At 32.9% G+C, this 14,253-nt stretch overlaps 1 protein-coding gene across 2 annotated transcripts in view; it reads left to right on the top strand.

Moving 5' to 3' along the window:
* The window catches only part of LOC131937875 (uncharacterized), a 44,073-nt gene extending 39,616 nt beyond the window's left edge, over window positions 1-4,457 (top strand). For both annotated transcript variants that reach the window (XM_059295570.1, XM_059295571.1), the window contains exons 5-7: window positions 2,856-3,105; window positions 3,770-3,886; window positions 4,237-4,457. In XM_059295570.1, coding sequence (XP_059151553.1) covers window positions 2,856-3,105; window positions 3,770-3,886; window positions 4,237-4,241 — 372 coding nt within the window. In that variant the 3' untranslated portion in view covers window positions 4,242-4,457. The remainder of the gene's footprint in view (window positions 1-2,855; window positions 3,106-3,769; window positions 3,887-4,236) is intronic.
* The last annotated feature ends 9,796 nt before the right edge of the window (window positions 4,458-14,253 follow it).

The raw sequence follows: 14,253 nt of genomic DNA, 5'->3' as shown, positions 1-14,253 counted from the left end.
ATGTAGATGTAGATGTAGATGTAGATGTAGATGTAGATGTAGATGTAGATGTAGATGTAGATGTAGATGTAGATGTAGATGTAGATGTAGATGTAGATGTAGATGTAGATGTAGATGTAGATGTAGATGTAGATGTAGATGTAGATGTAGATGTAGATGTAGATGTAGATGTAGATGTTTGATGTAGATGTTGATGTAGATGTAGATGTAGATGTAGATGTGTTAGTTGTTTATATCTAATATACTTTGTTTTACCTTTGTTTAACTTTTCCAGTATGCTCCAAAGGATAAAGTTTATTTTAAAACAAAATATTTTTAGTATTTTGTTGTGAAAATATAACCGTTTTGTATGCCTTGATAATCTACAACCTTTTCCTACTTTTATCCACCACTTTTGTTATTTCTTTTATAACTACATTGTAAAAATATTCCCGTCCAGCAATACACCTGCTTATCTAACAAATTAAAATAATCCCATTATTACAGTAGCGTACGAAGATGGGGGGGAGGGAATCAAGGGAGAGCTGCAAGTCCCTCTACGAACAATTATTGGATAGTGGCGCATATATTAGAGAATTAAAAAAATTAAAACGAGTTTCAAAACACACACACACAAACAGCAAACACATTACTGAAACTACAAACTAAAATCACATTTTTAGAACCCCATCTCAAGTAAATATATAATCTACTACTTGTCTTACTTATCGTCGCGTATCTCAGCGCCGGGCATGTGTCCACTTGTACAACTGCTGTTTGTTTATTACTGCTGGACATAAACCACCAACCACTCACAAATCAATCTAATTCACATGTGTAAACTATGCCTGCTTAGTCAGGCTCAATTCAGCCATCTTTTTGTATATGTGAGGCCTATTAATTTTAGGTTTTAAGATCAGTTTAGAGACGTAGGATAATTGTTTACGTAAAGTGTGCACAGTATAATGCAATTTAGCTTATCTTTAATATGTTAATACAAACAGGAAGGGAGATTGAAGGTCTCTTGTACGTCAGCTGATCTAAATATTATCAGAGGAGTCTTGTACAGATGCACGTATGTTTAGATTTATTATGTACAACTTTATGCGGCTATATGAGGTGGGGGGGGGGGGGAGTAACCGCAATAACGTACACAAAAAATAAATATATTTTCCTACATAACTTCAAGAACGTTAGTATTAGTCATGATGATCAACACGCACAGATGTATTTAGTGAACATATTCTGAAATACCTCGTGTGAATTTAGCTGAAACGATATAAAAGCACGATGGATAAGAGTATCACCTCTTCCAAAAGACAAAGAAGCAAACCTCGAACAATGAATAACTAAAGTTGTTTATTTTACAACATGAATCATAGTTTTTGCAACAGGTAAAATTATGAGGTTATTGGCTGTTGTTTTTTTTAGAATTAGCAGTAAAGTGATGTGTGAGCAACAAAGTGATCTAACACATACTTTATTATTATGATAAGAAATAATCTTGGAAGAGCACAAAAAGCAATAGCTAATTCAATAGACCGGAAGTGATCTCCCCTAAAGTTTCTTGAATATTCTAATATAACACTACGTGATTTTTGTTTACTTAACTTTTAAAAATAGAATAAAATCTAGTAGAAAAGAGAATTGCGCAACAAGCGAACGCCAAAACAAAATGTGCATAATAGTGCGCAATATTATTAGTACTTTATAAACTTACATACGTTTTTTGAGAAATCGGAAATAGCGTAAATTAGTACTACCGGTCAACGAAAATTACTCAATATTTGACAGAAGGTAGAGAATTAGATCTTTTACTTACATGTGAAATTTCATTTATCTATCTCAAATAGTACTCAAGTTATAGGCTTTTGAAAAATTCAAAGTAAAAAAGTACCACTTCCTGTTATTGGAAATTGTTATATAGTTGATACGGATCTACGATTTTGATAAAATACTTATATATGTAATTTCATCAACCTAGCTGTAACGGTACTCAAGTTATAGTGTTTACACACACACAGACACTCAAACACAGACACACATACACACAGACATACTGACAAGATTGCAAAACTATGTTTTTCCGTAACAGTGAGGTGTAAAACTTCGAGATATGTAAAAATCTCGATTTTTTTTTGCACGATTACAAGACTTTCTATATACTTCGTATATACGAGAGGGTAAAAATGTAAAGATTTGAATTGCAAGAGCAATAATTTAGTTAAAATTAAGTTTACTGTGGACTTCTACTCAGAATGTTCAAACTGTTCTTTTTAAAATAAGTGAAATATTTAAAGCGGTATTTTCTACCGACTCCGCACTCAATTATTTTTTATGCTGTGATGTTTTAGCATTTATAAAAAAAAATATATTTCATTCTGATTGTAAACAATATTGTTTTTTTGTAAAAACAAAGACTAATAATATTAAATAGTAAAGAAACTATTTATCTGGTTTGAATTTGACAAATACAATTAAATATGTAGATATCTCTATATTAAGAGAGTGATTATTTCCTACTTCTCTTGTCCTCACTAATATTTCAATGCATCAAATTTGTTTTTCTAACGCTGACTTCATAACTTATTGTGTTTTTGGTTGTGGTGTGTGTAGCCTATATTTTTTGTTGTATTTTGTTCTATGTGATAAATTGTGTTGTGTTGTTGGCCTACAACGTGTGTTGTTGTTTTGCTTTCTACAGAGTAATATTTGAATTAATTTTAAACCTATATATATATATATATATATATATATATATATATATATATATATATATATATATATATATATATATACACACATATATATATATATATATCCCGAAAACTGGTATACGCCTCTCTACCATTACATCAATATGTATCTACTTTTAGCACAGAAACCCCAATCTAGTACAATACCCAGACGTAAATCTAATCAAACCTAGAGGAAAAGATCATTGGCACGTGCACCCTGGTTATCGACAGTTAAAGCCCAACATGAGAATGGACACGCATGGAACGGAGCTTCTTTTGTTAATTTATGGCGTACTACCCCAAGACGCTGGCTGGTACTGTTGCAGTGTAACTTACTTTGACGAAGCTGATGCCAAACGTTTAGCCCACAGGTGTCATTATTTATCAGGTTAGAAGCCGTCCCTCTAATATATTATTCCGTATTATTAGACCAATGTAAAAGAAACAAATGGCTTTTAATATAAGCTACTTTTAACGTAAGAGTGTTTACATCATCTCGCTGACCCTAAGATAAGAGAGTGCTATGCTGCCTGTAAATTAAAATATTATAATGCAACACTACCTTATTATGTACGATTATATCTAAGAATGTAGATGATCATAGAATAGCTTTTAGGACAACCAGAAAAAATCAGAATTTATAACATACAGGTAAACAAACGAAAATCATTTTTTCAGGATTTAACATTTGCTTCCATTTATACTTTAGTCTGTCGTTATGTTTAAGAAAATAAACTGCCAACGGAAATTTATTGTGTGATATAATGGAAAACAACATGAACAATTATATATAGACACGGCTTTAAATGGCTGAAGCAGAGCCTAGCCGGAAACGGCTAGTGTTGTATAATACACTTTAACACTTGACTTGACTTGAAGAGTAATAATGCACTTGACAATTGCAAGCGGATGTATTATTTTGTAGTTAAACACAAATATTAAATTAAATTATTTTCTTCTAAGATAGCATCATCTTGTGATATTATTCCGATTATATTAAAATGTCTAATGCATCTTCATGATATGAACTATATGTATCATGTTGTGTATAGCTTCACGTATTGAAGTCAGTTTTAACTCCAAAAACGGAAGCTCAATCAAGATAGTTACCGAGAGTCTAATCTTCGGGTTGCTGATTATTTCATGGACTGTGCTACACATTTATAGGGGTAATATACGATTTTGATTTTATAATCAACACTTTTTGAAGAGTATATATATATATATATATATATATATAATATATATATATATATATATATATATATATATATATATATATATATATATATATATATATATATATATATATACATTTTTTAAAGCATGACAAAACTGTCATACCGAATGCAAACGGAATGACAGACATACTACCTAGCAGCTTATATTATAGATTTAAACCAATATAGGTTGAAGGCAGTAAATAACTGTGTATAATGCTTCTTTTACGTTTAATCTCTCAACTCAAAATACACGCTAAAACTATGTATTTTTATAACTGTATTTTTTTAAATTTTAGGTTAATAGTTTACTTGTTCCTCGCTTAAACGCCACTAAACAGATGGAAGTCTTACCTACTAGCAATAACACATATTGTGTTATAAGGAAACCATCAAGCTCTAACCATCAAAGCATCGAAATTCACTGTGCACAAAATCATAAACATTAGCTAAAACAAACATCGCTATTGTAAATAGTATCTTACAAATTAATATTATATAAACGCATTAAAATTTCTTAAAGCATAAAACTCAAATTTTAATTAACTTTATTTACCGTCTTTTTTTTTAATTTCTTACCATGGACATCTATTCCATACAAATATGTTATATCACGTTTACTTTGATTTACCTGCCGGTAGCATCGATGTAAGAAGTTAATGTTTCGCTGTGGGGTACGTCGCTGTTGTACAAGTATTAAAAAAAATATTCAAAGTAATGCTCAGCGTCTTGTGCCGGCCTAATTATTTTACATCTTGTTTTATATTGTTGAATGTATTATAATTATACATGTCTCCTTTTAAATGATATTCGCTACCATCAACATGTTTTTGCCCGTATCACAGTAGGTTGACGAAGCAGAATCCATATGCTTTAGTTATCTTGGCTTATAAAGGAATAGTGTGGTCAGCACTACTCGCCTTAATTTCTGGGTGGACCCAAGAACAGTATACAGACTTGAAACCGGACTCTAACATCGAGACTTTCGGGTTAACAGTCTAGCACTTTACACCAGGCTGCCCATTAAGTTTGTATATTGTGTGTGAATGCATAGCCTGAAAGGAAAAAAATATTTCTAAAAATATTTATTATTCTTCAGAATCAAAGTAGGACAAAATACACATTATTATGTTGTTAAATATTTTTTATTTTTTTATTTTTAAAAGATTTAATTTTTTTTTTTCAATCGTGCTCTTAAATATGATACTAAATATAGTAACTGCGGTAATTTTCAAGGGCATGACAATTTTGAACTATATTTTGTTACTTTTGCTTTATATATATATATATATAATAGCCTCCTTTGCTTATAAATAAAGAAATGTTATATTTTTGGTGATGCCTATATAAACATATATATATATATATATATATATATATATATATATATATATAATTTATATACATTTATGAATATATGTATATGTTTAAAGAAGTGTTTCTTGCAGGCATCTTTTATGTCCGCCTCATCTCCCGAGAATTTAGGTCGCATCCCGAAAGATTCAAGTGTCTTTCCCCTCTCCTCGTAGAAAAAAAAACTGAGTAGGCTTATCCACATTATTAACAATGATTGCACATAGCAGTGACACTGAGTACCTACAGCTTTAACTCTGAGTACCTACAGGTTCAACACTGAGTACCTACAGGTTCAACACTGAGTACCTACAGGTTCAACACTGAGTCCCCACAGTAGTTGCGTTAAGCATGAAAGGATATACAACTGACGTTGTATGTTTTCTTTGTGTGTATAGCAAACAGAAGTGACATAAAATATGCTGTTAATCTTGAATAGGAGTTGCAGAAAAAAACCTATTCCGGACAACTAATGCTATACAGATTTAGGATGTCCTTTCATAACTACTGTTGTTATTGTAGAGCTGTAGAAACAGGACAGCAATGCTTTAAAATACCCATTCGTAAGAATTATACCATGAAAATTGACGGTAGATCTATGTTAATCTCTACCTCAATAACGAGATTAACCGTTTTCCAGAATGTTATAAGTAAGGCTATTTCTCCTTTCATGACATCTTTAATTTTTATTAAAAAAAATTTCCACTGCTGGCTTTTGTATCGAACTAGCGACGTATCAATAATTAGCGTCAGAAATAAGTACAAAGTTAAAAACAACCTCAGGCTGTAAGTTCAGGGTCTGTAAAAGAACTTAATTCACTTAAACACATTTTTTAAAAGATAGAATAAATCCGGCATAATAGGACTTGTCCACTGTCAGCACTCAGGCAAATAATTCAATCATTCTAAAACAAATTAGTTCACCTTCTTTGGTCAGCCGATAGAAGGATCGCTAGTACATACTATTTGTATTACTCTTCTTATTATCGAATTAATTTATTATTAAATTAAATTTTTAATGACAAATCTAACGTCTAATCACACAAACAATAAGTATTTTTCTATTGCGAATGGAGAAAAATGTATCTGGAATGTTTGAACAAAATCGCTGCTTTAGAAATGGGTCGAAATAAAGTTACGAGATTATCAACAATCTACAAACAAAAAAAATTCATAAAAAACGTTTTAATAACAAGCTTTTATGAAATGATGCACTAAAAAGTAGAAAATAAATTATAGACTACTATTTAAATAACTATAAAGAAAAGCGTGGGTCACTTTAGTATCTATTGGATACCTTTACTAATGTTAAGGAAGACACCCACGCTTTTCTTTATAGTTATTTAAATAGTAGTCTATAATTTATGTTCTACTTTTTAGTGCATCATTACATAAAAGCTTGTTATTAAAACGTTTTTTATGAATTTTTTTTTCAGTACTTTACATGTTTTATTTACAATAGAGTTACATGACTAAAAACCATTACGTGATGGCGCAGCTATTGAAGGTGATGACGCGTGTGGTGTGGTTGGCTAGACATGCCTAATAATTCGGTCCAAATTTTTATTAATTCATAAAAAATTAATTAGGCATCCAATTAAGTCAAATTTAGTTTCAGATTGCATTGTCTTCATGTCTTGACCCACGTGCCAAATGTGAATTGTATCGGTCAAGTAGAAGTTTCCGTATTTTCACTCTGGCGTTTCTATCTAGACAGACAGACTGTCGACTGACGACTGACGACAGAGGAAGTGAGTTAAATAAAAGCTTGTAAAAACGAACGCTGTTTGTGAAGAAAGAAATCAATAGTTTACAAAAATGAAATCAGATGAAGCTTTAACATTTAGCATATTTTGTAAAACGTCCTTCAACATCGGAAATCGAAAAACTCTGTAAAGGTCGCTAATAATATTTTTTGGAGAAAAATCAATCAAACGGATTATACAAATAATGATCTCGTGAGTTACATTATTATTGAGCTAAAACATGATTTCACAATTTGTGTAAATAAAACCTGCATTTACATGACTTGAGGGATTTTGTTTACACTTGTAAATTGTGTGTTTTACGTGTCAGTTGTAGGTTAGATTAGAATAGTGTTTGAGCACTAACAATGTTAAAGTAGCATCCTTTGCGGTTTTGTTGTCAGCTCACATTTTCACTTCTCTTCTGTGCACAAGGCGGTGTGCATAGAAAATAAAATTAACCAGCTTAAAACCATTTTCAATTTGAGGAAAAATAGATCGGGGTGAACTCCAAACGGGTGGGATGACAGTGTCATTCATGTTTGTCTTTCTAGACCCATGAGGATATTCCATTATATGTGCTGTTGGTCTCAGGTTTACCGTTTTTGGCTCAGTATCGAAGCTAGATTGCTAAAGATATTTAAAAACTGCTTTATCTATTATTAAAGTACCCATTTTATTATAATTAAAGGTAGAAAATGTATAATTGTTTGCATATTACAATTATACCATGCTAAATCATTACGTTAATAAAGTTTGCAAAATGATTCAATAAATAACATTATTTCTACATGGACAATTAAAAAACTTATTTATAAACATTTATTATCGTATATCAAACGGGTTGTAGGCTTTGATCGTTCAACTTTAGACCGCCAATTTAAAGTGTCTTTTTACTTTCTCGTATACAGAGTGTACAGATAGTAATGTAATTGTGCACAAAAATTACATGAAATTTTGACAATTTTTACCGTTTTACATCTCTCTACTTCATCGTATACGGAGTATAGGGATCTTATTTTAAATCCAGATTTACTAAATTTTGTCGGAAAAGTATTATATCAAAATCGTAGATCAGTTTCAACTTTTGAGTGATTTCCGATAACCGGAAGTGGAATTTTTTACTTTGGATTATTCAAAAGCTTATAACTTGAGTATTTCTCAAAAAACGCATGTGAATTTATAAAGTATTGTCTATATCCCGAGTTGCCATTCCCCGTAGTGTTATATAAGAATATTCGAGAATGTTTAGGGGAGATCACTCCCAGTTTATTTTTTCTACTAGATTATGTTCTATTAGAATATTCGAGAAAGTTTTGGGGAGATCCCTAACGGTTTATTTCATCAAATGGACATTTGAAACAATTAGAAGCTCACAAATGGCATATGTTAAGCACCGCTATTTGCACATGAGAGTCGTGTTTAAATATTATATTTTTATTTTATTTTAATAATGTGTGCCATATCTTGTAGTACCAAAACGATATAGGCCTACAGACTAACCTGGTCTAACTATGATCCTGAGTGCCAAGACTTCCTTCTCTGTAATGTTGAGCACCAAGCTTAGGTACTGGGACTTTGAGACTTTCTTGATATAAACGTGGACGGTGTAGTACAACAACTCAAGGTGGCTCCAGTCGAAGATGAACTCGGGGTTATCCTTCCCTGGGCTTAGGTTGTGTTTCCAATCCTCAGCTGGGGGTAGGGAATTTGAACCCTTTTTGTCTTTAATCCTAGATTTTTGTATACGGATTTGTCTTCTCTACCGCCCGTATGCAAAAGGCAGGATGTACGGTCAAAGAAGTTACAAATTACACTACTACAGTAACGCCAATCCCTCCCGTCCCCCCCAGGGAGGGTTTAGTCATCAAAAGTAGTGGGCTCCGTGTCTCTTTTGTAGAGTTCTCTTTAAAACAAATGTAGGTACCATAGTGTTTAAATAGGAACCCATGGTGCTCCGTTACACCGGCTGAAGCGTTAGGTACAGATTGATCAATAAATCAAGGAGTAACACTAGCTATATTTGCAGGACGCCCAGTCAACGTATCCCAAGTGCCTAGCCGCACCGTGCTGTTGCGCTGCTTTTCAGAAACTAAAATATTTTATTTCGTAGAAACCTGTCGAGTAATATTCTTGGCAACTTCCCAAAGTTTTTTTCAGCTATCTGCTCAAAAATGTACAATGCATACAAAAGAAACACAAACAAACCCACAGCCTTTTAATATATACGAGCCGATCCGCTGCGTATCATACGCCGCTATTTAGTTGTTTTTTTTCTACTTTTCAGTAATTTATAATTTGTGAATTCGACAGTACCAATGCTGCCATTGAAAATATTTGCTTAAAAACACTACCCCCCCCCCCCCCCCCACGTGAAAGCAGCCTCCTCTTAGTTACCTCCTTTAAGTTTAAAATCGTTTCAAACTAAATTATCTGCCCCTAATAGCCGTCACCAAACCCGTCTCTGTGATTGTAAAATGTAAACAGAGTGAACACCGCTCACCAGATCATGTGGGGGTGGGGTGGGGTTGGGAAGTGATAGTGATAGAGAGGAAGAGAGGGGACTGCAAAGGCGCGCTTGCAGCTTATTTTCTAACTGATCCCAGAAGAGAATTATATATATATATATATATATATATATATATATATATATATATATATGCGTAAGTAGGTATAATTTAGTCTTCGTATTATTACCATTTAAAATTTCTTTTACATAATTTATATTAAAATTATGTCTCAATTTAATCAAAACTCGCGTATAAATGTGTATTACTACTAAATTTAAAAATGATTACAAGGTGAGTTAAAATAATACATAGTAAGCAGTATATGCGGGTAATGGAATTGTATTTGAATGAGTCAATTGTCATACTCACAATGCCAGTTCAATAGGTTCCTAAGAATGTTATGTGACGTTTGTCCTTTATGCCTTATGGTGCATGTGTATGTGCCCATATCACCACACGTGACGTTGTATATGTTATGAGTGTGATTGTTTGCGTGTGTGACACTGAAGGTGTCACCATTTCCAACTGAGATAGTGAGCGTGTCACCATCTGTGTAGCGTGTAGCTGTGCAGGTGAAGGTAGCCGTGTCACCCTCTTTCATCAGATAGCTTTCACTTAAACGATCAACATAATCAACATTGTTTACTGTAAACATCGTTTCTTTCAGTCTGTCTGATAAATAAAATATTATACAGTGTTGCGTTTATGTTGTTTTACCATCCACACCAAGCATATTATGTGACAGTGAAATCAAAGTAAATTTGAGATGACTTTAAAAATATATGATATGAAATATATCATAAGAATTAGAACCGAAAAAAATACCAAAAAGTGCAGAGTATGATATTGACTTACACTCTAGACATGTAAATGACAGGTAAACCTAATTGCGTAACATATTCGCTCCATTTTAATATGCACAATTACATATTATCCGTTTGTGAACTCTACTGCAGCACTAAACTTTTATACTTGTTTTTTATCATTTGCAACATTATTTGTTTCTTTATTTATTGGAATCAATTTTTTAATAAATTAATTTCCATTGTTATAATAGGTAACTATTTACCAACATAATTTATTCCAATAAAAAAATTTCAACTCTTGCTTGTCCCGCAGATTGAAACAAATTTACACAAAACTATTATCACGTTGTACACATATATAAGATTTGATGTGTATGGTCTATGTATTCTAACATTACCATCACATATAGCCATATTCTGTCTTGAAAGTTGGCTGTGTGAGGAAACAAATTATTGTAAACAACAAACAATAAACTTCTAATCATCCCAATGCTGGTCCCATTTAAGCAAGTTGTGAAATTAAGTTTCAGTTAAATAATAGTGTACCTGAATGAGCTCATTAATTGTATAATCCTTTTGATTGGTATAACCGGAAATATATTGTTAGCGACCTTTCACATAGTCTTTAAATTTCCGTAGTTTTACGTTGTGTCGCAAAACATAAAAAGTGTCAAAGCTTCATCTGATTTCATTATTAGAAACTTTTACTTGCTTCACAAAAACCGTTTGTTTTTTATGTTTGTGGTTTATATATATATATATATATATATATATATATATATATATATATATATATATATATATATATATATATATATATATACAGAGATAGAGAGCGAGAGGTAGAGAGAGAGAGATGTTAAAAATGACTGACAAAGTCAGACTACGTGTATGTAAAAAAAAAACTGTAGCGTCGCATACAATTAAAGAGCTACCAATAACTATTGTGCATTTCGATAATTCTTTGCGCAAAATGCATACCTCCTTCTATGGTTCGTTAAAAGAACACATACAGTTGAAATTGTATTTATGCTTAAAACTGGAAATAAAAAAAATATTTTATATCTTGCTCACTTTTGGTACAAAATTTTTGCTTGGAATAAAATGTTACTAATTAAAAATTATAATTTGAAATTATAATAATGACTATTTCGTAATAAGTTACCATTTACCAGTTTTCTTGATCAGTAATGGGTGTTGTATACAACTTCAATCCTTGTGACGAAAACTCTTTAATGGGCGTCAAAATATATGCTAGACGAACGTTAAACAAATAAATAGCCGACCACGATGATTATATTTTATTTAGCTCACGGAGTAGGTTAGCAGGTTCCATTACTGTCCGTGGTACACACAATACTGCTAGCACAAAGGTTCCTCAACTTTATAGCGCAATTTCCATTCTGGAGAATTGCGTTTATTAACCCGTCATTTCTGGATAGATGAATGGATGGATAAATGAATGTGTGTCCGCAGCTTTAAGTCGTATCTCCTCCTCAACGAAGCAATATCGAGAACTAGTTCCAAAAGCAATTATGTTAAGCAAGTTACGAGGATGAACATAAAAATTCCGGGTTTCTTTCATAGATTTCCCGGAAAAGCAAAAAAAAACTCGAAAAAAAAATGCAGTTTTTTACCCATATCTCGGCAACCAGACCATTTAGCGACTTGAAACATGTACCAATCGATTTCTGTCATAATTTAGAACAATATTGCCGAAGAAAGTTTTCAAAAATATCCTTTCGTTCGGTCACAAAAAATTTTTTGAATTAATTAAAATTTGGACCGAATTAGTAGGCATATGTATCCAACCACACCACACGCGTCATCACGTTCAATAGCTGCGCCATCACGTTCAATGGCTGCGTCATCACGTTCAGCAGGCGCGCAATGGTTTTTAGTCATGTAACTCTATTGTAAATAAAACATGTAAAATACTGAAAAAAAATTAATAAAAAACGTTTTAATAGCTAACCAATGGTTTTACTAACCCTGCTCTTGATTTACGCTACGACAGAGCTATTTTTAGATAACATAAGGAAATTGCGCTTAAATGTCACTAGACTTTTTAATTAACTTGTTTTACCATTTATTAGTGAAGAGTAAAAGAAAATGCACATCGGGTGCACCTTACAATTAAACAAAAACTGAACTTGTGCGTGAATCCAATTTCTCTTCACTTTTGAGGCCACTTTGAAGCAAAGGGCCGCAACTATACTTTCAAAATGCACTTGATTCTGGGCAACGATTTTCAGCTTAGAGGTCATCCATAAATAAAGTCACTCTTTTTTGGACTAGTGTACCCCCTTTTCCACCGTCACACATCGTCACAAAAAGCCAGACCCCATCACCACTTAAATGCCGTCAAAATTGCAGTTGAATTGTTCTTAAAAGCGATATTTTTTCCCAAATCTTGTCTAAACTCTGTCAACATAGATTGGTTCAATCAATAGCTATTACAATTAATCAAAATAGTTTTCTAAGATGCGAAATAACGTCAAAAATTCGTCTTCTAGCATTGCTTTTTTATAATGCAAAAGTGTGACGTCAAACAACATGGACACCCCCCCTCCTCTTCACAGAGGCGTAGCGGCCTTTCCCGGCGGGGACAAACTTCGATTTTCACCCCCCTCAAGCTTTTATTTTTATTTTTCCAACCCATTTCGGCGCCCCCTAAGGTCGGCGCCCGGGGACATATGTCCACCCCGCCCCCCCCCCCCTCCCCCTCGCTACGCTACTGCCTCTTCAGTATCTACGAGTTTGACGTCATTTTATGACGACCCTTTTCCCCAGTAATCTTTCGGGATCTTCTTGGTTTCAAACTTTCATTTTGTCCATACAGCTGACAGTCAAGTGTGATATTTTCCTCCAATCTTCTCAGACTTTCCAACCCACCCCACTTGTAGGTTTTATTGGTTTTGAAATGTTCCACGGGTGTTCACTGATATTCTACTCGCTCAGAGATTCTTCCACGGAACGAAATGAAATTTATATAATTTATATAGAAAATATATACTTTTAACAGTGTCCGCCCCCCCCCCCCTCCCAGAAGAAAGTCTACCACCCCCCCCCCCCCCCGAAAATTTCAAGTGCACCCCCCCCCCCCCCAGAGAAGAAAGTCTGGAAGAAACACTGTACTCGCTAGCTTTTTGTATGGAACCTTAAATGAAACTGTTCAGTTCTTAATTGTTTAGGTCACAATGAGGCAATTTCATTTTGGGCGCTGTGAGGCTGACGTGCGATGTAATTTTAATGAACGTTACTTTTTTTTATTTGATATAAAGAAATATGTGAGATAATCACTGACGTTTATACAACCTTTGCCTTAGGTCACATTGCCCAGATAATTCTCTGCTGGTGGGGAGGCTTGTGGTCAAACGTAGCAACTCTTCGTTATCACACATCTAATGCAACTTTGTACTTCATATTGTCTAGAAACATTCTTTAGAAATGACAAATTCGAAACGAGAAATATAATTCAACTTAAAAGTAACCATTATAATAATTTAAGTATTTATATTTAATATATATATATATATATATATATATATATATATATATATATATATATATATATATATATATATATATATATATATATAGTAATCTATTAGGCAGATGAAGTAGAGTTCATGTGTTTATTGACCTCGGTATATAAATTGAAAGTGTAATCAACACTTTGTCCATCCGCCTATACTTTCCATAACATGAGTTAGGTACCAATCAGGACTGAGTTGCTTCAGAGCCGTTATATTGACATGAACCCGGATTAGAACGCTAGAATTTAGGGTTAGAAGCCTATCGTTATACCGTTTAGGCCACCCTTTTATACTTTATATATGAAGGGTAATAAAAAGTATAATTGTAAATGCATAAGTATTTTTTTAAACGGCCAACTTTCT

Source organism: Physella acuta, unplaced genomic scaffold, assembly GCF_028476545.2.
Source record: "Physella acuta isolate Inbredline_101_S28 unplaced genomic scaffold, ASM2847654v3 ptg000224l, whole genome shotgun sequence".
Taxonomy (NCBI): domain Eukaryota; kingdom Metazoa; phylum Mollusca; class Gastropoda; family Physidae; genus Physella; species Physella acuta.
The sequence above is the reverse complement of the archived record's forward strand: the minus strand, read 5'-3'. Positions and strand labels throughout refer to the sequence as shown.